We start from the raw sequence: 26373 nt of genomic DNA, 5'->3' as shown, positions 1-26373 counted from the left end.
TCCTCTGCCTGACCCAGATCACACGGATGTTCCCGACGAGGCTGTGTCCCTGGGCACCACCAGCTTCTGCTGAGCAGAAGTGGATTGCAGGGGACGCTCAGGAGGAGGCTGGGAGGCTGGTAATTACTGCGGGTCATGTCTGGGGCCTGGGCTGGGGGTTTCTAATCTACGGATGCCAGCTTTCTCCTGCGCGGGCTGGCCCTCCGCGGGGCGCTGGGATGTCCACGCCCGTTAGTCTTACTCCAGAACCCTCACGAGCACTGAGTGCTCCAGGGGAGAGGGTAGCGGGGTGACCGAGGCCAAATGGCCAGAAAGAGACCAGACTCTGAGGTCAGGGCTGGCTGTCCCCTTGCTGGCCCCGTGCACCACCCCAAGGCGCTGTGCAGAAGAACAAGCTTGTTTGGACGGGCGAGAGGCCACGTGGGCGGGCTGAGGGGGCTGGAGACGGGCGACATCAAGTGCTGGAGGTCAGCTTGAAGGTCCTGGAGAAGGGTGGTCAGGCAGCAGCCTCTGCTGTGTGTCAGGGAGGGATGAGTCTCTAAAAGGCCTGGTGCCACCACCCAAGCCTGCTCTGTGTTACCCACTTTCCAGTCTTGCCGTGGTGCTGCTTCCCAGCCCCCAGTCTCCTGATTAAGCTGGAGGCCATTGCTCCTGTCTGAAGGGAGGCTCTGACCTTGCTTGGGTCCAGCTCTCAGCCGCTCCCACTCTGCTGCCCAAGGGCCTCCACCTGGAGACCATGGCCTCCCTGGGCGCCGCTCCCGCTTGCATGTGCTCTGGTTGTTTGTTCTTGGTCACCTCATCATCCGTAGCTCTAGTAGTCTTTGGAGGAAAGGCGTGTGGCCGGCGGGCCTCGCCACGTGGAGAGGGACACCTGCCTGCTGACCACTGCTGCTCTTCCCCCGGCCTTTCTGTGCTTGGATTCTGTCTTGAAAAATAGTGTGAATTGTAGCTGGACACGAACCTTTATTCCATGCTTCATGTCTACGTGTGCTGAGGATGGAGCCAGTGCCTCATGCGGACTTCACCTCTGAGCCACGCCCAGCCCTCTGCTGGGGTTCTCGGCCTGAGCCTGGCTGGGCGCCCCCCTCTCCCCGCACCAGTCCCAGAATGTCCCCACCATGCCCAAGGCCCTCCCAGCCGTCTTGATGGTCAGTGGCTGTGGTTCCCACGGGGTTCCCTGTGGTCGCTTTGGCCAGGTTCTCCTTCCTTCACTAGGTGGGGGTCGCTCGGGCTTTGTTTTGGTCTGGCTTTTACGTTCTTACCTTGGTAAAATATGCACAGTGTTAATGTTCCCTGCTTGTGGCCGTGTTTAAGTGTGCAGTTCAGAGGCCTGAAGCCGTTCTCCTGTGCAGCTGGCTACCGTCTGTCTCAGAAGCTTGTATCTTTCAGAACTGATGCTCAGTCCCATTGGATGTGCACCCCCAGCCCCCAGCCATTCTCTGTGGACCTGACGACCTCAGGACGCGTATGAGCGGAACACTCTGATGTTTTGTCCAGTGCCTGGCTTATGTCACTTAGCTTGGTGTATCAAGATTCAGGCATGTTGTGGCCTGGGTCAGAATGCCCTTCCTTTTCGAGGCTGCATAGTGTTCCGTGGTGTGGGTGGGTCAGTGGACCCCTCTTGCTGCCTCGGGCAGTGTCACAGTGGACACAGGTGTGCGAGTGCCTGCTGGAGCCCCCGCTATCCACCCTGGTTGATGTCCCAGAAGTGGAATTTTGGGTCGCATGGTGGCCATGTTTGAGTGTGAGGGCTGCCGTGTCCCTGTCCTCAGGCTGCACCACTGGTTTTTTCTGGAGTGTCTGAGGGCTAGGCCTGGGTGGCCTGGCCTGAGGAGTCCCCTTGCCCAGGGAGGGACTCAGTGCTCAGCCGAGGGCTGCTGTGGGCCTGCTCCTCCTACCTCCCCTCCCGAGCCTCCCCACAGCTAGCTGGGCCCCACCCACGGTCCTCCCGCCCGGGGCTCTGCACGGCTGCCCCTCCTCTGGCCCCATCACCCCACCCCATGCCCGCTGCCCGGGTGGCTCCCTGCTGCACACTGCCAGCCCTCGGCCACTGCTGCTGCCTGTCCCTGTGGACGCATGTGCTTGTCCACTGGCTGGTCCAGGGTCCTGCCCTTTCTGTCCGCCTCATGCAGAGGGGCCTCCTGCCCAGCTGCAGGCCCTGTGCAGCAGGGGACTGCCGAGGCAGAGTGGGCCAGCTCCTGCGGGCGAATGTGTGCCAGCGTCCAGCGTGTGCCGCTCTCTGGGGCTGCCTGGCCAAGACCACAGGCTGGGGGCCTGCAGGCCATAGGCACAGGGTCCTCAGCCTGGAGACCAGAAGTCCAAGGTTGAGGCTGGCAGAGTCCGTGTCTGCTAAGGGGCTGGGGTCTGGTTCTGGATGGTCCTTCTTGCTGTGTCCCCAGGTGGAGGGCGGGCAGCCCTTTGGGGCCTCTGTTACAGCTGCTCCACTCTCAGGGGCCCACCCGGACCCCACCTCGCCCAGAGGCCTCCTCCCAACACGGTCACCGTCACGTTCAGCACTTCAGCCTGTGAGGGTTGGGGTCCCACATTTCAGCCTGTGAGGGTTGGGGTCCCAGACCTCGGACCAGAGCAGAGAGGCCCAGGCCTCAGCTTGCTGCCCAGGAAGTGTCAGAAAGCCGGGCAGCCCTGGGTCTCCTGAGGCTGTGCAGGACCCTGCCTTGTGCTCTGGAAAGTTGCAGCTGGACCCGAGGCCACCCTGGGACACGGGTGGGTGATGCCCGGGGACTCAGCCACACTGAACGAGGACCCTTTCCCCTTCCTCCGTCATCAGCATGGCTCAGGCCTCCCCTGCTGCAGTGGCCCAGGGGCTCTGCTCCGCTGACCCACCAAGCCATCCCAAAGCGTCCACCCCCTCTGCCTGGAGCTGTGCCGTCCGGGCCGACGGCTCCTGTCGGCACTCTAGAAAGGTCGCGGACTCTGTGGCCCCGTGTCCATCTCAGCCATCTCTAGTGGCACGGTTCAGCAGCACGAGGTGCTTTCCCAGGCCTGTGTAAGCATTGCCACTGTCCATTTGCAGAGCTCTTACCAGGTAGAACTGAAACCCTGTGCCCACCCAAGAGTAGCCCCGCCCACCTCCCAGCCCCAGCACCCCCCTTCTACACTCCTGCTCCATGATTGTTCTGCCCCAGAGGCCTCCCATGAGTCCACTGTGAGTGGATCCTGTGCAGTGTCGCTCTGTGACCCGTTCATCTCACTCAGCATGTCTCCGGGTCCCTCTGTTTTGTATCATGTCAGTATTTCCTTCCTTTTTAAGGCTACGTACTATTCCGCCAAGTGTGTAGACCACATTTGTCTTGCGTCCGTTGGGTCATAGACGGTGCTCTTGGCTGCTGTGAACAGCCGCACGTGAGGGCAACACGCACCATGCGGCTCACGGTCCTTCGTCACCACACTCATCCTCACCACCCGTGAGTTGGGTGCTCTTCTTGTCCAAATGTGCAGATGGTGGTACTGAGGCTGGCGAGGTAGAGCCCTTGCCTGAGATGCCAGCCTGCGGGTGGAGGGTGACATGTTTGCAGCCCACTTCTCCACCTTTCCTGCCAGCGGCCAGTGGCCTATGTGCACCTTCCCATCTGTTCTACAGCCACTTGTTGGTCCACCTGTGCTGACTGGCTCCCCCCACCACCCGGGCCCAGCCAGGTGACCTGTGTCAGGTCAGTCCTCCTGGGCACTTGGGGCGGGAGGACCCACCCACGGGCAACGATGGAGGAGCCAGAGGTGGGCTTGCAGGGTGCAGGCCAGGAGTCGGCCACTGCAAGGGACACCAAGGCCCGGGAGAGGAGAGGGCCTGCCCGGCTGTGAGGCCAGCTTGGGCGCTGGAACCAGCTCGGTTGCTGCTGCTTTCTTTCAGGGGCCTTTGAGGGGCAGTGGCGGGGCAGGCGCCAGCCCGTTCCCTGGGGCTCTTGGGTTATCCCCCGCTCTCCCTGGAGCTCCGCAACATATTCCGGAAAAGCTTTGAACCTAGAGAAAAGCTGAAACAGTGGAGAACCATGAACACTGCTGTCCGCCTCGTCCAGACGCAGTTCTTCACACGCTGCCTCGGGCACGTCCCGCGGGCCTGAACCCCTGGAAGCGAGCTCCCTCGGCCCTGGCCACCCGGATCGTGCGCCCTGCTTGCCTGGGCTTTTGTGTTGCTATGATGGATGGCCTGAGGCTGGGCAACTTGTAAAGAATGGAGGTTTATTTGGCTTACAATTCTGGTGTCTGGAAAGCGCAACCTGCGGGGTGCCAGCATCTGGCCAGGGTGCCCTGGCTGTGTCACGATGTGGAGAAGCCAAAGAGAGACAGCGGCGTGCAGAACAGGCCTCGTGCATGGAGGCCCTGCCCCGTGGCAGCCTCGCTCTGGAGGCCCAGGAGGCCTCACCTCTGCTGTGAGGAGGCTTGGATCCCTGGAGGGTGGAACCGTGGCCTGGTCATCTTCCCCTGGGCCTCGCCTCTGAGTTTCCACCCCCTGCACACTGTTCACGGGGTCCAGGCTTCCAGCTTGTGACCTCTAGGGACAAACCACATCAGCCAGGCACCGGTTACCCCACGTGGCCCCACAGAGGAGCTCTGCCCGTCCTCCCTGCAGCTGGTGCCCGTCCCTTGGACCTGCTTTGTCCCTGGTGCTCACAGCCTCTCCCCTGTTCTAATGTGTGTTGCGCTGCGTTCGAGGAGCCCAGAACTGTGGGCTGGAGGCGCGGCCTGCCGCCTGCCTTGGCCTGAGTCTTTGCGCCTGGCCGGCCAGCTCCCTGCAAGAGCTGGGCTGGGCCGTGTCCCACCTCTGAGCACCTGCAGAGGTACGTCCACACCTGCGTCTTTGAGCCCGGCTCAGGTGATGTGTCCGAGGTGCCCCTGGAAGTGGCAGTGTTGGCCAGAGTGTCTCCTACCAGACCACTCTCCCGAGGGCAGACCACCCTCCCGAGGGCTGCTAGCTGCCCTGGTCCAGGCCTTCACCCAGAAGGGCGCGAGGGCCGTCTGGCCCGCTCCCGAGACCCGGCACCGGAAGGGCGGGTCCTTTCAACCTCTGTGGCCGGAAGGGAAGGGGGCTGTCGCGCGCTCCCGGGCACTGGCAGGCGGTGTGTTCCCACCTGCTTCCGTTTCTGGCCACCTGTTTCCCAGGGTTCCTGTCCCCTCGGCTTGTTTTTCTGTGGCTCTGCGAGTCCTTATCGACTCGGGAGGCAGGTGGGCGTGTGGACGGCGTGCTGTCGGGAGGCAGGATCTCTGCCGATGGGTCTTCCCATCTCCCGTGGGGCCCGGAGGTGGGTTGGGGATGGTGGGGGGCTTCCCACTGGGGGGGAGGGTTGGGGGACAGAGGCTCTCAGGACTCTGGAGGTTGCCTAAGGGGACCTCTGCCTAAGTGGCCCAACTGACCCGGCTGTTGCCACGGCAGCCAGCGTCTGTGGATGCCTCAGGGGACCCTGGGAATCACCGTCTCAAGGGGACTTTGTGTCGCACATTGTCCTAAGGCACTGTCCACCAGCACAGGGGAGGTGGGCACTCCTGGTGGACAGAGCACGGGGACAAGGGTGGCGTGCAGGGAGTGGGGCTGTAGGAGGCACCAGGCTCAGGATCTGGAACGAGGAGCTTGGTCTCAGCTGGGAGAGCTCGTGGCCTCTGTGTGGGGGACCCAGGGGTCAGTCTGGCAGGGAGGTGGGAGCCATTACTGTGGGACTGAGCTAGACAGACCCAGGCACTCTGACCACTGGGAGCCCCAAATGGGAAGTCCTGACCTGAACCTGTTTCAGGCACAGTAGAGTCCGAAGCGCTGCGCCGCATTCCGTCAGCCCGCGCGGGCAGGGCGGGTCTGGCACACGGCTGGGTGCCAGGCTTCTGCAGGGCCCTGTGCCTCTTGTGCACACGCGGCCATTCCTGCTGCAGGAGCCCTGCTGGGGAGCTGGGGCGGCACGAGGAGCCATGGCAGCCCCAGGGACCCAGGCCCCTTTCCTGTCTGACCAGACCCCTCGCTGGCCCCTGGTTGGGCCAGATGGGCAGACCCAGCACTTTCCCCTCACCCACAGAGCAGCCCAGCGGGCACCCAGGTGGCCACACGATGCTCCAGGGCTGCAAGGTGGCCAGGGCAACATGGCCAGGAGCAAGAGGAAGAGCTGTGGGCCGGGGTGTAGGACCCGCCCCTCTGGCTGTGCATTCGGACCTCCTCTCGTCCTGCCTGAAGTCCTGGTCTCCACCCTGCCACCACCCAGTCAGGGACAGCTCTGGAGGCTGGGACAGAAGTCCCTGCACTGCGGTGGCAGCCTGCTTGTGGGCCCAGAACCAGTTTAGTGGGTCACAGCAGCCCCGTTATGTAAGAAGCGGAGCTACGAGGAAAGAGCAGAGCCCATCGCGATAACGTGGGGAAGTGCTTCTGCGTGGATGCCGCTCATGCATGACATCGGCCAGATCGCTGCTGGGAGGGAGGCTGAGGACGCCCCCACATCCCGGCATCATCTACGTCCACATCCCGCGAGCGTCGCCTCAGTTGGGAGAAAGCGAGCTTGCCGATGGCCTCGCACTGGGGCTGCCCAGGGGCTCCAGAAAGCCTCGCAGTCGCTCCCACGAGGGTGAGGCAGAAGGAGGGTACACAGGTCGCAGGAAAGCAGCAGTGACCACAGACACAGATCCATTGGAGGGACGTGGCCTCAAGTCGAAAGTCAGCAGCCACCAGCAGCGGACAAGGCCAGGGACCCCCCTGGGGACCGCCCTGCACACCTTGATTTCAGCTCAGGGATGCTGATCTTGAACTCCTGGCCTCCAGAACTGGGAGAGGAGACACTTCTGTTGTTTGAAGCCGCTCGGTTTGTGGCGCTCTGCCACCGTAGCCCCAGGGAGCCAGCGCGCAGCCACGCAGCTCCCAGAGGCATCCATGGCCTGAGTCCTCATTGCTCAGGGCTGCTGAGTCTGTCACCCTCCTCCTGGAACAACAGGCTGCCCTGTGTGACCTCCCTCCACAGTGGCAGAAGTGCAGTGCAATCAGCAGGAGTGGGCGAGGCCTGTGTGCCCGTGACCAGAGCCAGCACAGGGACGGGCAGAGTCATGGGGCAGGAGACACTCTCTTCAGGATCCGAGGAAGGGTGTGGATGCAGGCGGCCCAAACTCAGTCCCCACCACACAGGTGTGCGCACCTATACCTGCAGGGCCACCGCCTGCAGCGTGCAGGCCCCTGTCTGTGCCAGTGTCTGAGCCGACTAGCGACAGGGAAGCTGGCTCAAAGTGCCTGTCCCGGCCCTGTCCCCAGGTTGACTTCTCAGCTCTGCCTGTCTTTGACTCTGCCTCAGCATCAGCCCAGAGGTGCAGAAAGCCCTGCAGCTGCCCCCTCGCAGCCTAGCCGTCCTTAGGAGGGTGGGCCGGGGAGCCCCAGCAAGCCCCCTCCTCCATGGAGCCATCGGGGCCAGGCATGGGGCATGCAGATTTCAGTTTAGCTCAAGCCAATCAGGGCCCAGCAGAGCTGGAGGTGGGGCCCCTCCCGCCCAATCACATGGCTGAGAACGGGAGGGGGCGGGCAGGAGCTTCCTCCAGGGAATCCTTTGGAACAGTGGGTTACCAAGGGGAAGGTGGCTGCAGTGGACAGTAACTGTCCACCATTTGGGGCCTTCTCCCTTCCCTGGCCCCCCACCAGGGTCACGCAGATTTCCTGGGTTGGGGCCAGGTGCAGGTGGCCCCCGTGGTGCTCTGCCCCACCACCCTGGGATCTCTTCGGTCCATGCCACACCACCCCTCCTGCCCCAGCTGGGAGCTGCTGTCTGTCCTCCAGAGGGATGCTGGCCCCACTGCCCCCTGCTGCCCCCTTTCAGCACCCATGGGCAAGGGGCAGCCTGTGATACCCTACCCCCACCACAAGCCAGGAGTCGCCTCTAAGCCTGAGGGTCTCCTTTCCCTCCCTCACTCTCGTCTGCCCACCACACGTTTGCCTGAGGCCCACTCCTCCTTTTCAGGCCTGGACCACCTGATAAGACCCCAGGCCCCAGGCTCCAGAGGGAGGTGACCCCGCAGGCCTCCGCCTCCTGCCTCCCTCCCCCAGGCCTGGGGCCCATTGCAGCTAAGCCCAGGAAGGAAGGGAAGAGGCAGGAGGATTAGAGAAAATTAATACCTGGCAGACGCATCACCGGCTCTGGCTCACTGGCTCACTCCACGAGCACAGAGTCCTGCCCGGGAGGCCAGGCCGGGAGGGCGGACCTCCCACTGCCCAGGGGTCGCGGCACTCAGGTCGGCCTCCTCACAGGCGCCACAGATCCTTCTGTGATTAAACCTTCCAGCATGCTCTCGTGAGGGGTGTCTGTGTGCCTGGCGGCCAGCGCTTGGGCCATGTGAGTGTCCCTGCGGGAGACCAGAGGAAGGGGGCGTGGGCCAGAGAGGCCGGGAGCACCCTTCCCGGTCCTCCCCTGGCGACTCTGTCCTATGGTACATAGTGATCATACCGAGTAGAGGGTTTCGCCGTGGTGGATTCGCACTTGCGCGCGGTGTGCTTCGGCCGGTTTGACCCGGTACCGTGCTTGCCCGCCCCTCCTCCCTGCCTGCCCCTCTCCTGCTCGTCTCCCGTCTGTCGTCACGAGGTCCCTCGTCTGACTTTTCTCTCAGCTTGTCATGTGAGATAGGACATCTGACCTTGACACTTCACTCCGCATGGCGCTCCCCAGTTCCATCCGTTTACCAGCAGGTGCCGTCATGCCATTCTTTAAGGCCGAGTGGATCTCCATCTGAGGCGTGTGTGGAACGCTCTTCTCCATTCACCCCTGATGGGCCCCGAGGCTGGTAAGGTGGTCCGGCCGTTGTGAACCATGCTGCCGTTCACGGGTCTGAACGTGTCCCTGTAGCGTGATGACCGGCTCCCGCAGGACGAGTACCGAGAGGCGGGGTAGCCCGGCCCCACGGTGGTTCCATCCTGGTCTGAGGAGCCTCCATACTGAGTCCAAAGCGGCCGTCCTAACTCACGGTGCTGCAGCGGTGGGTCCGAGCCACCCCGCGTTCGGGGGCGTCTGCGTTCTTGATGGTCCTCATTCGCGTTTCCCTGATGGCTAGGTATTTTTTTTCACATATTTGTTGGCCTTTTATACTTTTTAGAAATATCTGTTTAATTCATTTGTCCACTAATTCAGTGGGTTATCTGGTTTCCTGGTATAAAGTTTTCTGAGTTCTTTACATTATATGAATATTAATCCTCCGTCCTGCAGCTCAGGAGATCCCACCAACCATCAGTCAACGGACACATCAGATTAAAAAGCTGCACAGCAAAGGAAACAGCAGCGTGAAGTGAGCCCCCCAAGCTGGGAGATGTGTGCAACCTGGTGACTCTCCGTGTGTGAAAAGTGAACTCAGTGTTGCTGCAGAGGCAGAATCCCCGCCGGCAGGTGGCCTGGGTTGGGCGGGGCAGGAGCCATGGGGAGTCCCCCTGCTCTCCGGAATGTTCTTCTGAGCATCCGACCGCTGCATGCCCTTCCCAGTGCAGATGCTTCCTGCCACCCAGGGGAAACCGCCAGGTCCCTGGGTGTCCTCTGCCGTCCCCTGCAGCACCAGTGCCCAAGGGACAGGTGCAGACAGCCCACCTCCACTGCAGCCCAGGGACCAGCTCTCAGGCCAGCCCCCTCCCTCCCTCCCTCTCTTCCACCCACCACCCACTATTTCTCCAGCTGATTCCTGCCCCTCCTCCCCACTGGGCTCCGGCGTCACCTCCTCCAGAAAGCTTTCCTGCCCAGCCAGGCCTGTCCCGCGCGTCTGTGCTGGGCCGCCGCTGCTGGTCCTGGGTGCCCCCAGGCTCCTGTCAGGTCCAGCCTTCTGCTGCTGTGCTGTGGGGATGCTCACGGGGTCACCTCAGGGCCGCAGGCATGGCTTACGTGACACACATAACCCAGGTGTGCTGAGCCGGCCGCCCCCTCCCTGCAGGAGGTGCCGCCCTGGGACCTGACTCGAGGGCCTGGAGGCAGGGCAGGGCCTTGGAGGGCCCACCCCGCTGCACCCCTTTTCCTGACTTAGGGAAGATGCCCTGTGATGGTGGCCTTGAAGGCGGCCATCTGCAGGGTCTCAGGCATCAGCACCGCCCTGCCCCTCGGCTCCGGTCCAAGGCCCCGAGATCTGCACACACCCTGCGGCTGGGCCACCAGGAAGCAGGCGTGTCCTGCTCACCGAGACCTTCGGGCCCCCCTCCGGAGGACTTTCTGGTGTGTTGGGGCAGGGGTAGGAACTCGAGGAGGGGTGAGTAGGCCATGCCAGGGGTGGCTGGGAGGACGGGGAGGCCTTGCACCCCCACCTCGCACCCCGTCTTCTGGGGTCTCGAACACAGAGAATCGCCCCTCGGGAGTGCACCTGGTGCTCCTGGCTGGCCTTCCTCTGGGGTGGGGAGGTCAATGGCCACAGCTCCAACGGCCCGAAGTTTGCAGGCCAGCCTGGAGGGCCGGGGCGCCCCTGCCCCAGCCCTGTGGGACACGGTGACCACGGGGAAGAGTCGCTGCAGGACGGCGCCCAGGGCCAGCCCCCCTCTCACGCCCAGTCCCCACGCCAGGGGTGCTGCAGCCTGGGGTAGCTGGCCACCCGCACAGAAGAGTGGCACTTCCACACCTGTCCCCAGCCTGGCATCTGGCACCGCCGTCAGGCCTCCCCGCCCACTGGAGGGGTCACCCTCTGCTGGCACTGTCACTTGCTCCTCCATTACCAGCCCTTGTCCGCCATGGGCCCCTCAGACTCCAAGCCTGCGGTGCTCTCTTGCTCAGGGGCTGGCTCCACCTGTTCACCTGCCTCCGAGCCTCCATTTCCTTGTAGGGAAAGTGAGGGTGCTGGCGGGGCACAGCATGCTGCCTGCTCCATGGGCCACCATGTGCTCCGTGGGCCTCCTCGTGCTCTGTGGCCTCCTCGTGCTCCGTGGGCCTCCTCGTGCTCCATGGGCCACCACATGCTCCGTGGCCTCCTTATGCTCCGTGGGCCTCCTTGTGCTCCGTGTGCCACCACATGCTCCATGGCCTGCCGTGTGCTCCCGTTGGCCTCCGCCTGCTCCATGGGCCTCCACGTGCTCCGTGGCCTCCGCGTGCTCCGTGACCTCCGTGTGCTCCGTGGGCTGCCGCCGTCCCAGGCACTGCCTCGTCCCCGGCTTCTGCCCCGAGTTGGGATGCGGCTGCCGCAGGCAGCTACAGTGCTGGGCTGGGAACTTGGCTTCTGAGCGCGAGGCGGAGCTCGGCCTGGAGCGGGTGTGGGTCCCTGCGGCTCCAGCTGGGGAGCCACGCTCCATCCTCCTGGGCTCCTGCCGTGGTAGCGGTCCCTGCGCCCCTCTCAGGGCTGCGAGGTGCAGTCCTCCCACCCAGCGAGCAGGCGCAGCGCGACTCCCTCCACTCGCTTCTCCAGCGAGGCTGAGGCCTCTTGTGGGTGCTTCTGGGCGGTTCTGCCAGCGGCGCGGCTCTGCAGGCTGTCCGGCCGCCGCCGAGGAGCCTGGGGCCCCCAGAAGTGGGCGAGGCCGGAAGGCTCTTCCGAGGGCCTCCAGGGAGCGAGGCCCTGAGGCCGCCTCGGTCTCCTCCTCCAGGCCCCAGATCTGAGAAGAGGTGCGGGTTGCCAGCAGCCCCTGTTGGCGGTGCTGTTCCGGACCTCGGACCCTGTGTGGGCTGCAGCTTCCGCCAGCGGCCGGCACTGGGGTTCGCATGGTCCCCTGCCCTCCAACCCCAGGGCCTTTCCAGAGCCCCTGTCCTGGACGCCTGGGAAACAGGTGCGCATCCCAGTGGCAGCGTGTGGGAGGCTATTTTGGTGCCTGGAAGGGCTGGGCTGCCTTGCCGTGGGCGTGGGGGTGGCGTCACGTGACCCTCTGGCGCGTCGTTGGGAGACGTCCGGCCACAAGGCTCTCTGCCCGCCGGCTGCCACCCACGTCCTCCGGCGCCGGCACCTGGCCTCAGAGGGAGAGGCAGCCCTTCAGGAGAAGGCCACGCTCCATGGGGACGCCCGGAGGAGGGGCAGGTAAAGCCCTGGCCGCCTGTGCTCGGGCCGCGGGCCGGGAGGAGGCTGGATCTCGAGGGGAGGGGAGTCGGGCCCCGGGAGAGCTCTGCGGGTCCGCGGGGAGGAGGCCATCTGGGCAGGCTCCGCTCTCTGGCGGGCATGTGGCAGCCAGCAGCTCTGGGCGCCGGCTGCGGGCAGCGCAGGGCTTCCCCACAGACAGGCCTCGAGGTGAGGGTGACCCGATTCCAGGTGGACAGGCCGCGGCTCTGGGAGGGGCCGGGCCAGCATCGCAGCAGCCGGTGTCGGAGCCCTGACTGCCCTCTGCCCGGCCCGTCGCTGGCCCACGCCTCCATGCCTGCGCCCCCTTCCTCAAGGCAGTGGTTCTCAGCCCAGGGTCGCTTGCTCCCCAGGGGACACTGAGCATCCAGCGGGGTGTTCACAGCTGGGGAGAGGTGGGATGCTGCCGGATGTTCGGCCGTGTGCCCGGCCCCTGGGGAGTCGGGAAGCCCAGCCTCGAAAACAGCAGCCTCCCTGGTGCCGCGGAGAAGGGAGGTGTGTCCAGCCGCAGTGTCTTCTGGCGGGTGACGGGGTGGCCAGCAGGGTGCGGGCGGCTGGGGAGCGGGGCGAGGGGGAGCCTGGGCCGGAAGCAGCAGCAGGCAGGGCCCAGGCCCGCGTCCAGGAGCTGAGCTGCACGGGGCCTCGAGTGAGGCCGCAGCGCCTCCAGGAGACCACCCCGGGTCGGCCTGTGGCCTCCAGCCAGCACTCCCGGCATCTGGCAGGCACAGGGCTCAGTGACCACCCGGGACCTCGCGAGTGGCAGCTGGTGGGCTCCTCCCAGCCTGTGGGTTCCATTCGGCAGCAGGGACAGGACCAGGACCCTCACTTCCCATCAGCACCTGTCCCAGGGGAGCAGCCCAGGCTGGGCCAGCAGGTTGGCCTTGAAGTGGGACCCGCCCTCTCCGGGACTGTCGGGACGCACCCACACTCGAGGACCCTCTGTGGAGTGCGGACGTTTCGCTCCCAGGCGGCCAGGCCCAGCCCGGGAGAGGAGTCCCTGCTCCTGCCACTGAGGTCAGGGGCTCCGTGCACGGGGCTCGGGGCAGCTGACCCTGCCTGACTGTCCTTGCTGCGGAGGCCTGGCGCTGAGGACGCGCGGCCACGTCCACGTCCTGGTGGGGCTTCCAGGCTGGGGGTTGGCGTCTCCCTCCTGCTGAGTGAGCCACAGCTTCTCACGCCCACACACACCCGCCAGTGCCGGGCAGTAGTGCCCAGGCAGGGAGCGCGTGGTGATGGTACAGACCCGGCACTGGCATGGGCCCTCCAACAGACCCGGGGGATCAGCACTGCGCCCGCAGGTCACAGAGTGGCCTCTGGTGAGGCCAGTAGTGGTTGGCCTGTGGGATCCAGCTGTGGGAACGTGGTCAGGTGAGGTCGTGCTGAGAGCTAAGGCTTGAAACTGCCGGTAAAACAGCAAAGAGCCACCGTCGCAGGCCAGGCACGGTTTGTTGGAAATGAAAGAGAGAACTCTGCAGATTGGGTTTCATCACAACCGAGGACCCTGCGCTCAGAGACCTCGCGAGGGCGCGCACCGGCCCCGGAGGGGGAAGGGGCCTGGCAGAGGCTCCGTCAGGAACGCGTGGGCGTTGAGCAGCGGACCTGAGCGGCAGCCCCTGGACAGGCAGCCTCCAGAACCTGCAGGAGGGCACCACGTGCTGGAAAGGGCACTCCACACCCTCAGCCATCTGGGCGTGCAGAGGAAAGTGGGATCCTTCGCATCTGCTGGGGCCTAGAACCAAGGGCCAGGGACACCCCGGGCTGGAGGGAGGGTGTACAGGACTGTTGGGAACAGCTGCTGTGGAAAGCAGTCAGGTGCTCCCTCAAAATGTTCAGCACACAGTGACCGCATGGTCCAGCATGGGGTCTAGTGTATACCCCAGAGAAATGAAAACTCATGTCTGAACCAAAATGTGTGCATGAAGGTTCTTAGTAGGATTATCGTAGGAGCCCCAAAGTGGAAACATCCCCCAAATGTTTTAAATGACGAATGGATAAACAAAATGTGTGGTGGAATATTACTTAGCCATGAAAAGGAAGGAAGTCCTGACATCTGCTACAACATGGAAAAACCCAGAAAACATGATGGAAGGAAAGAAGCCAGACACAACAACCACATGTGGTGCCATTCCATTTGAGTGACAAACTCAGAACAGGCAAATCCATAGAGACCAGACATTGCCAGGAGCTGGGAAAAGGGGGAATGAGGGGAGGGGACCTCAGGATTTCTTTCTGGGGTGACGAGGTTTCTACATCTGATCATGGTGATTGACATTCGGCTCTGAATACCACCAGCCAATGAACCCTCCATTTTCCAGGTGAATTGTGGGGTGTGCGGCGACCCTCAGGGGAGCGACTGGAGTGTGTGTGGGGTGCTCCTGCCCAGCGGCCAGCTTCCCTGGAGTGCGCGGAAGGCAGTGTCAGGCGTGGGCTCAGCCCCTGGAGGAGTGCCTCGGCTCCCGGGTGGACTGGCCACCTCATGCCAGGGGCTCTCTCAGAGGACACGGTAGAGGGGCTTCTCCTTGGTCTCTTTGTCTCCTAACAACGAGTAATTCCCCTTGTGGGTTGAAGAGAAGCATTTTTGTCTTTGAACCCTGGGGCGCCGTCCCCAGAGACGGGTGGTTCAGGCCAGCTGCCCCAGGCCTCCCCTGGCCTTCCCAGGTTGAGTGGGGACCCGGCCGCAGCAGGCAGGCTGTGAGCTGGATGTGTGGCCTTGGTGAGCTGGGCCCGCTGGCAGGAGGCAGACGGCGCGAAGCCCAGGGTCCCGCCAGAAAGCCTGCTGTATGCCCCGCATGCTGACCGGCTGGTGGGCGGTCACCACCCTCCTCCCCCGGCTCCCGGCCAAGGGCTCAGATGCCTGGTCTAAATTAGATACTCAGGAAATGCTTTCCCGACACCGGCCTGCCTTGCCCAGCGGATCAGGCGGCCGTGGGAAGAGCCCGGAAGTCAGGTGGGCGGTGGGGGCCGGGAGCCAGAGGCTGGTTCCTGCCGAGACCAGTCCCAGCCCCCTAGCAGGTGCAGCTGTGCCCTCTTGCTCGGGTGCTGCTCTCTCTGAGCCTTGGGTCCCTTGTTGGCAGCTTGAGGGGTGTAAGGCCTCAGTGCCAGCCGGTGGCAGGGCTGGAGCTGACGTGCCCACCGTGCCACACAGGCAGGGCCCTTGACCCTGGCGTGTCATGCGTGCTGGCCCGTCTGCGCTGGCGCCGGCCTGCTGCGCTCCCACGGTCACGGCCCTGGCAGCAGCCCCTCCGTGGCCCGAGGACCTCGCCTTTTGCAGCTCTGTGCCCAAGACTGCGGCAGAGTGCCCGGGTCATGGAGGGGACCAGGAGCAGCGGCTGAGGGCTTTGGAGCTCATCGGCCGCCCGGGCCCTGCGCGCTGCTGTCCCAGACGTGCGTCCTGACGCCCCGAGGGCTGAGCATTTACAGGCACGAGCTGGACGCCCGAGACCTACAGGAGGCAGGCGCGTGACGTGAGGGACGCTCGCGGGGCTGGAAGCCTCGTCACCGACGCGCTGCTGGCCTGGCTGGGGCTCCCTCCCGGCCCCTCGTGGTCTCCTGTGTGCGTCCCGATGCCCCTGGAAGAACGGATGCCCCCCGTCCTGCGGGGCCGTGCTCTTTGGCAGCGCAATGCCATCCCGCGGGGACACGGGTGGCCGGGGGAGGGACGGACAGCTGCTGCGCCTGGAGCCTTGGCCAGCCTGCCTGCAGGGCTGTCTGGCTCTTCTCCAGCTCTGCCTCCGGGACTCAGCCACGCCCCGGGGCTGGCCGGGCCCCCGCGGGCACATCCCGCCCCAAGATGCCTGTGTCCGCAGGCTCGTGGTGGCACTTTGCCATGGAGGACTCTGGGGAGCAGGAAGTGGGCAGGTCCCACTCCCTGTCCGCCTCCATGGCGCACCCCCGAGTCCCACAGACAGACCCAGTCCTTGTCGCCCGTCCTGGAGGCACCACGTCCATGGCAGGGCGTGGCAGGGCCGGCTCCTCCTGGGCGGAGGACAGAGACCCCTCCTCAGCCGGCCATGCCACCTTCTGGCGGAGACTTCACATGGTCTTGCTGGGTTCAGATCTCCCCTTTCAGAAGTTGTCATGTAGACTGCATGTGTTCACGGGCGCAGTGCTCACGGGTGCAGTAACACACTGACCTGGAACGGAATCCTGGCTCTGCCCTTGCTGGCTGTGTGACTTCAGACTGGTTGGTTAACCTCTCTGAGCTTGGTTCCTAGCTCCGCCACGTGGACCTAAGACTCTCCACCTTCCAGGGTGGCTGAGAGGCCTCAGACAGGCTCATACTTCTGGGTCCAGATGGTCCAGTTGCCTTCCCTAGGTCCAGATGGCAGGCGCCTCCTGTTGAGAGGCTGGCTCTGGAGCACTCTGGAGCGAGGCTGTGCAGAGGCGGGAGGGAGCATCGCCGAGCCCCACACCTGCCTGCTCTCCCCGGGGAGAGTTGTAGGGCAGGACACGCTGTGACCCATGAGCCGCTGGCCGGGGACTGAGCCCGTCCTGGTGGACAAGTAGCCGTGAGGCTGGGATCGCGCGAGAGCTGGTTGGTTCTGGGCTTTTCCTTGAGCACAGGGAAGCTGCCACAGCGTCGGCTCCAGGTCCCCACTCCTCCCACTCCTCCAGAGCACGAGGCCCCTTCCAGTGGGCTCACCCCGACACGGAGGCCCCTTCCTGCTCCCTGGAGCCCGTGGGCGGCCAGAGTACCACAGGCCTGCCCACTCGGGAGTCCACGGTGCTCTGCAGAGGGCGGTGGGTGTGGTGCGCTCAGGTCCCCTTGCAGAGCCCCCAAGTCCCCTGCGGGCCACCCACTGTGGGGAGCACTCGATGCTGGTGGGGGCGGAGGGAGAGCCGGCCAGCGGCGGGCAGCCATCGGAGGGCGCGAGGCGCTCCTGCCCTGGCGAGCCAGCAGCCTTCTGAGGCCGGGGGCTTTCTGGCTGTTGATGGCGCCACACAAACCAGCCAACCACCGCGGCACAGAGCGCGCTGAGCCAGGCGCTCAGAGGGCTCGGTGGTCTGCACGGTGTCTGAGGGGTGTCGGGACAGGGCGGAGTCCTCCGGAGACACCTTTGTCACACACGTGGTGGCTCCGTGGCTTTCCAGGCAGAACGGCTCCCGACCGCTGCCTAGGTCACTGCCCAGGGCTGCTGTGGGTTCCCCACAACATGGCCACTGAGCATCCTGAGGAAGCAAGGGGAGTCTGGCACTGTGACCTCACCTGGAGGCCCCCTGGTGTTGCTTCTGTCGTGCTCTTTTGGTCGGGGACCCCACCGCTGTCTGGAGGGATGGCGCGGCCGTACTGTGGGAGGCTCCCATGGTCCCCGCGGAGCCTCGAGGAGCCCGGGAAGGGCCTTGCAGGGCGCACAGGTGCCCGGGCTGCCCCTCGGCGAGTGCGGGCAGGTCCATCCTCCCTGCTGGGCACCCACAGTGTCAGGATAGGACTGGGCCTGCTGGGTGAGGAGGGGGACGTGGAGCCCCCACCCCCAGAGGAGGCAGACCTGGAAGGACCCCGGGGCTGGCAGGGGCCCAACGGGCAGCGGGAGCCGCCAGTCTGGGAAGGTGGACGCTTCCTGGTTCCCTCCCCCGGCGAACACCCGTGACGAGCCTGCGGTCCACACCCAGGACCCAGCGCAGAGGTGAGCAGATCGCTGTCCTCAGGACAGGTCAAGGATCGGGGAGAAACTGGCCTGCTCTGGGGACGGGAAGAGGGCCTGCCGTCCCCGGGTGCTGGGGGAGCCGCCCCTGGGGGGCAGCTCTGGGGGCCACAGGTTTGCTCCTGCAGACACCGCCCGGGGGTCACACGCCTGCCTGGGCCCGGGCCTCAGGCATCACTGGTGCCACCAGCTTCTAGCTGTGGTGTGTGCCCGTCTCTCCATCTCTGTGCCCGTGAGTGAGCGGCTTAGGGACAGGGCTGGAGCCGGGCAGGGGTGGAGGGCTGAATGGAGACTGCGGAGCCTGCCTGCTGGGCCCAGGCGGACGGCCCTGCAAGAACGGGGCCAGCCTTGGGCGCGGCTCCCTGGGCTCGGGTTATAATTAGCGTCAGCCTAAGTAGGTTAGGCAGCGGCTCTGTGACCTGCCATGGTTTGCAGCAAGCAACGCTGGAGGCCTGGGCCAGGCTTGGCCAGCCTGAAACCAAGAGGCGACTGCAGCGTCCTGAGGGTGAGGGGCTCCGCGGCCCCGGGCTGTCGCCTGGGGGCAGGTGTCCTGAGCTGAGGGAATGGCTTCAGGGAAGTGCGACGGAGGCAGGGCCTGTGCCCACTGCCCTTCAGTGCGCCCACGCCCACGACCCCCAGGGGGACAGTGCTGGCTGAGCACTGGAGACAGCTAGGCCAGCTCAGGCCTTCCCAGCCCTGGCCTAGTGAGACAGACCACTCAGACCCAACTGTGGCCAATGGGCTTCGGGCCCGGGAGGCCGACAGATTGTGGACAGTAGCCACCAGGTGGCCAGGCCACACCCAGACAAGCCCTGCGGAGCCTGCTGCTCATGTCCCAGAGGTACCTTGACCCGAACCTGCACGCACGTCACCTCCTCCAGAGGCCCCCAGCCTGCACATGTCACCTCCTCCCAGAGGCCCCCCCAGCCTGTACACATGTCACCTCCTCCCAGAGGCCCCAGCCTGCACATGTCACCTCCTCCCAGAGCCCCATCCTGCACATGTCACCTCCTCCCAGAGGCCCCCCCAGCCTGTACACATGTCACCTCCTCCCAGAGGCCCCAGCCTGCACATGTCACCTCCTCCCAGAGCCCCAGCCTGCACATGTCACCTCCTCCCAGAGCCCCAGCCTGCACATGTCACCTCCTCCCAGAGGCCCCAGCCTGCACACACGTCACCTCCTCCCAGAGGCCCCCAGCCTGCACACACGTCACCTCCTCCCAGAGGCCCAGCCTGCACATGTCACCTCCTCCCAAAGGCTCCAGCCTGCACACATGTCACCTCCTCCCAGAGGCCCCAGCTTGCACACATGTCACCTCCTCCCAGAGGCCCCCAGCCTGCACACATGTCACCTCCTCTCAGAGGCCCCCCCCAGCCTGCACACACGTCACCTCCGATGGCAGATGGAGTTTGACTGGAACACAGTTGGGCCACTTGTTGACCTACTGTCCATGGCTGATACAGTGATGGAGACGGCATGTCCTGCAGGAGTCAGATACCCACTGTGTGGGCTCTAACAGGAAAGGTCTGCGCAGACGTGAGGCCCGGAGCCAGCAGAGCCAGCACCCCAGGCCCTCCCCTGCCTGTGCTGCAGCTCCCTGGGGCCGCACGGATGCCCGGCTGCACCTGCAGCGTGGTGTCCAGTGGGGACACAGGTGGGCGAGGTGGCCATGACCCGGGGGCAGTGGCTGAGGGCCTGAGAGCCCCCCGCTGCTGGCCAAGCAGCAGCTGCTGTCCCCATGGAGGCTGCCCCGGGCAGCGGGTGGTGACCCGTCCTTGAGCGTCCCAGCCCCGCCTGGTTGGTTCTCACCACAAGTTTACGGCGGTGTGGTTGTCGCAGCGAGAGCCCCATCATCCCAGCGTCGAGGTCGACTTGAGGTCCTGGTGGAGCGTGCTCGGAGCGTGCTGCTTCCTTTTTAAACCGAAAGGAGGGTGCAAACAGACGGTAGACTTGCCACGCGTCCCCAGCCCCCCAGGTCCCCTGTGGCCAGCACTTTAGGCTGGTGGCTTCTGCGTGGTGTGGAAAGGTCCTCGGCCCACTGTGCCGTGGGTTCTACGAGGCTAGACAGATGCACGATGACCTGTGTCCACCGCCACAGCACCCGCTGGAGCAGGGCCACTGCCCTGAAAGTCCCTGCTCCACCCGTTTGTCCCTCCTGCTGTTCCCTGGCCTCCACCAGCCTTTCCACTGTCCCCACCGCTCTGCGTTCCCAGAGCACCCTGGCGGAGCCACCGGCTGGCAGCCTCTTCAGGCTGGGGCCTCAGCATTATGCTTTCAAGCTCCCTGCGGGTCCCTCCTTTGGGGGCTGAAGTACCCAGGATAGGGCGCCCCACCGCGTTCTCCACCTCCAGGAGAAGGCGCTCCACCGCTCCACCGCGTCCTCCGCCTGCTCGGACACCGAGCCCCTCCAGCTCCAGGGGGGAGCCCTAAGTGCAGGCTTGGGGCATGACTCCCACCCGTCCTCCTTCCAAGCTCGCCTGTCTGGGGTAGCTGACTGACAGGTGGTGATGACCCTCCCCCCTGTGCAGACCTCACGCACAGGTGCACGCCACCTGCAGTCAGAGGCGGAGGCAGCCCTGGCCTGGGGAACCCCGAGGATGTTTGGAGGCAGGGGTGCAGTGGTGGCACCTGCAGGGAGTGTGGAGAGGGCCAGAGGGCTTCCCGAGGAGGCAGAGTGAAGGCCTAGGGCAGGCAGGAGGCAGGGCTCCTGGAGACCGGGACCCCCGGAGGAGAGTGTTTAGATCTGGGTGACCTGCTGCCCGCCAGAGGCGGATGTCCCTGTTAAACCCAGGCAGGTCGTGTCTAGTCTGCGAATCCGGAAGATGCAGCAGGTGTCTCACATCTAGCCAGGGGCCCGTGGCTCCGGTCCCGGTTCTCGCCGACCTCCGTCTCTGGAAGAGCCTCTGGGGCCAGCCCTCCGCCCTGGGGTGCCCCTCCCCGCCCAGCGAGGCTCTGTCTGGGTGGTTTTCCAGTCGGCCTGGGACACGCATCCTTTATTCACCAAGTGCATTGTCGAAGGCAGCCCTCTGACGGGACAGCCCAGGGGCTGGTCCTCCAGGCCAGACTCGCTGAGTCGCCTTGGGCGACGCTGGCCAGGCCAGCCCTTGCCGACAGGAGCCAGCGGTTTCCAAGTCTGGAGTCGGAATCATTGGGACCACTGAAGATGTTTTTAAAATTAAGTGACTGGGTCCCCTGAATCGATAACTCGGGTGGGCTCTGGGTGAGTGTTCTGCAGGCCCCCAGCGCTCGGCACGGGGAGTAGAGCTTCTTGTGGCCTCAGTGTCCACCCTGTGAGATGGGCAACCCCCTGGCCTGCGGGGGTGGCAGGAAGGCCGAGCACGCCCGACCTTCCCTTGGCCCGGGCTGGTGTTGGAGAGAAAGAAGGGGGGCAATTCACGTCCACATGCTGCCCTGGCTGCCTGCTGCGCAGAGCCCCGGCAGGACAGGCTGGGAGCAGCACCCGTCCTGGGTCTGAGCTGTGGAGGGCAGGAGGCGGCCCGCCCGGAGACGCTGTGTCCTGGCAGCTTTGCTGGAGCTCATTTATGTGAAAGGCTGTTCTTCTCCAGTGTCGTGGGCACCCTCTGGCTGCCAGGCTCTCTTTGGCCTTCAGGGCCAGCTTGTCTGAGCTGCCTCCAGTTGGTGGAGCTTGGTCTTAGGGAGGCTGGTTGACCGGATGAGCCACACCCGGCCCTGCACCCTGGGGACTCTGTCCTTGGCCAGCACCAGCTCCGGGCTCCCGAGGGACGTGTCCCTGAGCCTCAGTCTGCACAGCAGCAGCGCGAGGCAGCGGCACTCTGCAAGCTCTGGAAGAGCAGCTGCCTCCTGACGCACGCGATGCACGTTGTCAGCCACGGTCAGAACACGAGAGCGAGGAGGAAGCACACAGGGTCCTGCAGGGTCTTGTGCGTGCCGACCGTGCACGGCAGCGGCTGTGGCAGTGCTGGAATGAACCCGCCTTGGGGCACAAAGGCACCTCAGACCCCCCTGATTCACCAGCGGGTGGAGACAGGGAGCTGCGTGCTGGAGGGAAACCTGCAGGGCCCACTTGGCTGCACCAAGAGGAGCTGCCCTCGAGGCGCAGTGCCTGCGTCCTCTCGCCAGAGGGCAGCACCACAGCTCAGACCCTGCGGTCAGAGGCCCCAGGCTGCTGCAGCGGCTCCAGGCGGGTGGGGTTGTGCAGCCCGCAAGTCACGCCCTCAAAATAGCTCTCCCCAGTCCAGAGATGTTCCCACAGCCTGGGAGCTGGCGATGTCAGGCTGTGCTCTTCCAGCATCGAAGGCCATCTTTTCCTAATGCTGACTGTTGGTGGGCTGGTTGCGAGGCAGGTGTTTTGCCCATTGTCCCCACACACCTCCCCTGCCAGGTGATGCGAGCAGAGGGTGGGTGGGTGACGGGACAGCCAGACAGGCAGGAGCTGGGGTGCCAGGGACTGTCAAGGTCACAACATGAGGGGATAGGCTGAGACTGCGTCCTGGGCCGCTGACCCCACAGCCCACACTGCCCCCTGGAACCTGAAACTGACCTTTCTCCTCCCCTGGACTCGAGCTGCAGTTCAGTCAGACACCTGCCTTGCTCGTGAAGCACAGCATGTCATCCTTGTGTCTCTGGTAGGTAAGGACACAACAGAGCCACATTGACACCCCCCCCCCCCCCCTCTCTGACTAAGCTCAGATGGGGTCAGGGCCACTCGCTGGCGTGTCCCCTCCAAGAGCCCCGTGGCCCAGCCCCTGTCCACCCAGCCTGGAGTGGGTGCTGTCGGGGTCTTCGGACCCCCTCCAGGCCTGTTTTCCTGAGAAGCTTGGGCCCAAGCACAGGAGGAAAGTGGGCTTTGCTCCTCCCTCCAGCCTACAGCAGTAGACAGGCAGGCCCGGCCCACAGGGGGCTGCGGGCGTGCTGTGCAGACGGGAGCGCACCCACCACCAGGGAGGGAGATGTGGCAGGTGCCCCCAGGCTGCAGCTGAGCTCAGGGCCCTGGCCCGGCTCTGCACCATGGTTTTGCTGTAGCTTCTTGACCTCTTAAAGGCGAGGCGGGTGTGGTCACCAAGCCCTGGGTGCCCAGCACCACCCGAGTTATTTTTCAGGGTGCTCTCTTCTCCTGCACCTGCTTCTCTAGGGCGACACCTCACCTCATGCCCAGGCAGCTGACGCCACCATCCTTGAGCTATTCAGCGTCCCTGTCCTTGGAAGGCCCGTTGTCCCCAGAATGACCCGGCTCCCTCCTCCAGGCAGTCCATGGTCAGCCTTGCATGGGGGGCCGGCTCTGCAGAGGACGAAAGTCCTGCCTGCCTGGCCCAGGTGGCTGCTGGCATGCGGGGCCCTGGGAGGTGAGGGACTGGCTGGAGCTGGGGGAGCTGCCCCTGTCTGGGCTACAGTTCCTTGATTCTCGCTGCAGGGACGGGGACCACCAGGCCTGGTGGCCAGGCCAGCCTTTGGCCTTCTCATACAGATACTTGAGCGCCAGCCTCAGGCCTGGGCCGAGTGTTCCAGGCCCTCAGAGAACTGTGGCAGTCACTTTCTGGACCAGCACCGTGTCCTGCTGCCACCTCTGGGTTCCGCTGTGCCGTGACAGTGGCCCTGCCCCGTAAGCACCCATAGTGCTGCAGCACCGGCCTCGGAAGCAAGGGCCAGCCCAGACCCAGCAGCCCAGAGAGCAGAGGGATCTCCTCCTTGGGTGACCCTCATGCGTGGGGGACAGGAAGTGAGGGACCAATGCCCCCGTCTCTCTTCCCTCAGCAGGACGAACTGGGCAGGTCCTACAGGCTCCCTGGGGCCCCGGAGGTGAGCTGTTCGGTAGCACTGGGCTCTTGGCTTCTGTCTTTCCCGTCCCACCTTCCTGGTCCCTCTCTCTTTCCTGGCACCTGGGACCCCCAGATTTGCCACCTGTAGCCCCTACCTGTCTGATTCAGCCTCAAGGGAACCCAGACCAAGACAGGAGAAGCTGGCTGAGAGCGTTGTAGAATCAGCGGAGACCAGCCACAAGGACATTCAGCAGGGCCACCTGTGACTCCCTCTGCAGTGGCTCTGAGTAGCTGGCAGGTCACCTGCAGGGGGGTGGGGCAGCTTCGCAGTGGAGAGGGATGCTCTGCTGGGCCTGGAGACGGGGGCACCTGTGTCCTGGGAGACTGGCGAGGGCCGTATTTGGGCTTCTGTGGCTGGTCTGGAATTGGAAGCAGGGCAGCTGTGGGCCCGTCATCAGGTTGTGCCATCTCGGACCCCTGGTTGTCACTAGAGATGGTGCCTGTCCCCCTGGGAGTGTGCTCTGCAGGTTGGCCTCCTGTCTGTGCCGTGGGCCAGGGACTGGGTTCTGGGGGGCCGTAGGCTGTGCACAGCCTGTGGTTCATTCTCTCAGTACGATTGCAGAGAGCTCTTGGCACAGGGTCTGGGCCAAGGGGGGATCCAGGGGACAGCTGCTGGGCACGGTGGATCTGGCACCCAAATGCGGGTGGGCAGTGGATGGGACGGGCGAGGTGCCTTGGCCCCGCCCAGACCCCAGCCCATCTGGAGGCTTGTGCGCCGTGCGAGACCCTGCAGCTGCCTGACGGATGCCCACAGATGAGGGGCTTCAAACAGCACCGGGTCGTGACTGCGGGCTGGAGGTCAGAGGCCTGCCCCAGGTCACCCCCAGGCTCGCTACCCTTCCTGCACCTGGGAGGCCAGCGATGTCGCTCCTCTGGCCTCCTCCACAGCCTCGTCTCCACCAAGCACACCGGAGGCATCCTCCACGCCGGGGCCCTGGGCTGGTGCTGGGCCAGGCAGGGTCCTGGCCAGCTCCCGGGTGCTCCAGGTCCTCAAGGGCCAGCCTGCACAGCCCTTCGACTACGGCGGGATTGTGCACAGGCCTGGAGATCAGAACCCACGCTGGGGGCTGCGGTTCTGTCCTTTGAGGCCTCTGGCCACAGGTCCCTGGCTGCACCCCGGTGCTTGCCCGGCCCCTGACCTCTGGGGTCCTCAGTCCTTCTGAGTGGGTCCCTCACAGATGTACTGGAGACCAAGCATCAGCTGTGCACAGCGCTTGCGAGACCCCCGCAGCCCCCACATCTCCCCACCCAGCCTGTGGACCCGCCGTGGCTCCTGCCTGCGCCCAGGAGGGCAGCCCCTCCCCCTGACCAATCCTCCCTGGGCTGCAGAGCTCGGCCGCTCCCCTGAGCTCCCGGGCCAGCACTGCCCCCCCGGGGGTCGCTGTGGCTCTCCTGCTGCCAAGGCTGCCTCTTGCCAGCCCTGTGGCCCCAGCGTGCTTGCTCCAGCCTCCGCACACTGGGGAGGGTGTGCACGAGGAGGGCAGGGGCGGTCCGGGCACCCACGGTCGGCGGTGCCCTCTCGTCAGCCCATCAACCAGGGTTCCCAGCGCCTCCCTAACACCCTGCGCTGGGACGGACTTTAAGGGGACAGCAGCCATGTTTAGACGGATGTCCCGGGACCAGAGGAAATGTGCAGCCAGTTCCCCCGGGGAACGTGGGGCTGTACCCACAGGGCACAGGACCCGGGTCCCCAAGCTGCCAGGCTTGCTGGGGGAGGCCCTGCCTCAGAGACCTGGCTGGGCAAGACCTGCCCGTTAGAGGCAGCAGGGGCTGGGTTGCCCTTCAGAGAGGTAGCAACGGTCTGGTCACTGCAGGCGAGGGGCCAGGCTGCTCATGGCATGGGGCTCACTGCAGTTGACCAGGGGGCGGTGGCCTCAGGGTCGCCACCTGTCACGCTCTGACTCTCTGTCCCTGGGCAACGTGGACCGGAGTCCCCCCTTGGTGCCATGTGGTGCAGGGCTGGGGGCACAGCCCGAGCCTGCAGGCGAGCTCGCCCTCCCTCTGACCCACTGCTTGCTTCCTTCCCAGTGTCCCAGCCCCAGGCCGCTCACAGCCCCCTGGAGCAGCCGCCGGCCACCGCAATCCTGTGCAACACCTGTGGAAACGTGTGCAAGGGGGAGGTGCTGCGCGTGCAGAGCAAGTACTTCCACATCAAGTGCTTCGTCTGCAAAGGTAAGTGTCCACTCCCAGCCTGGAGGGCTGCCGCGCCTGCCGTGCCTGCTGCGCCTGTGGTGGGGGGGGACAAGCTTCGGGCGCAGCCATGTCCCAGGTGCAGGGAGGAACCTGCTCAGTGGGGAGGGCGCCAGGCTCCTGGCCGCCCCCTACAACTGCCCAGCACCAGAGGCTTCCCAGGGTGGCTGGGAGGGCCAGCACTCATGGCTGGCAGTGCCATCGGCAGGGTGGGGCAGGTGGCCTCCACCGGTCGTGTCCGAGGTGCCCTCACCCAGCAAGGGAGCATTCCCATTTTGTTCCAAGGGAAAAGCCTTTTGATTTTTCTCTAGGTGTAAAAATGACATAAATAATATACTACATTCAAATAATACCAAAAAGATAGGATGAAAGTAGAACCAAAACTCCAGCAGTATCCTCTCTCCCGGGTGGCAGAGCCACCAGCCTCCCTGGGTCCCCTGTGTGTGGGCGGGACTAAGCGCGCCTGCGTTTAATTCCCTAGAGACGCGTGACACCACAGCTGGGGGTGGCAAGTCAAAGCCCCCGGGGTGACGTCCAGACCCGAGCCCCGGGTTGGAGGACCCCCCAACGCCCACGGCCCGAAGACCCTCCCGATGCACTTTCCCCGGGTCCCACCCCAGCCGCTGGGCTTGGCCAGAGCTTTCATTCTAGGTCTTTCTGTGGCCCTGAGGTGGTCCCTCCCAGGTTCCTGTGCAGGCACCCGGGGTGCCCCCATGGGGACAGGGGACAGTGAGCGCAGGGAAGCCCGTCCCACACGAGGCCTCCACCTCCTCTGCGTGGGCTG

General features: G+C 64.8%; 1 protein-coding gene across 17 annotated transcripts in view; it reads left to right on the top strand.

The window, feature by feature from the left end:
- The window catches only part of ABLIM2 (actin binding LIM protein family member 2), a 124282-nt gene that overhangs the window by 12869 nt on the left and 85040 nt on the right, over window positions 1-26373 (top strand). For 7 of the 17 annotated variants that reach the window (XM_079154419.1, XM_079154430.1, XM_079154433.1 and 4 more), the window contains exons 1-2: window positions 11799-11922; window positions 25428-25571. In XM_079154419.1, coding sequence (XP_079010545.1) covers window positions 11898-11922; window positions 25428-25571 — 169 coding nt within the window. In that variant the 5' untranslated portion in view covers window positions 11799-11897. Of the gene's footprint in view, window positions 1-11797; window positions 11923-22005; window positions 22209-25427; window positions 25572-26373 lie in introns of those variants that run through there. The other 10 variants (XM_079154425.1, XM_079154422.1, XM_079154423.1 and 7 more) reach the window with 5 other exon arrangements.

This window comes from Sciurus vulgaris (assembly GCF_902686455.1).
Source record: "Sciurus vulgaris genome assembly, chromosome: 9".
NCBI lineage: Eukaryota > Metazoa > Chordata > Mammalia > Rodentia > Sciuridae > Sciurus > Sciurus vulgaris.
This window is presented reverse-complemented; position numbering and strand designations above follow the sequence as displayed.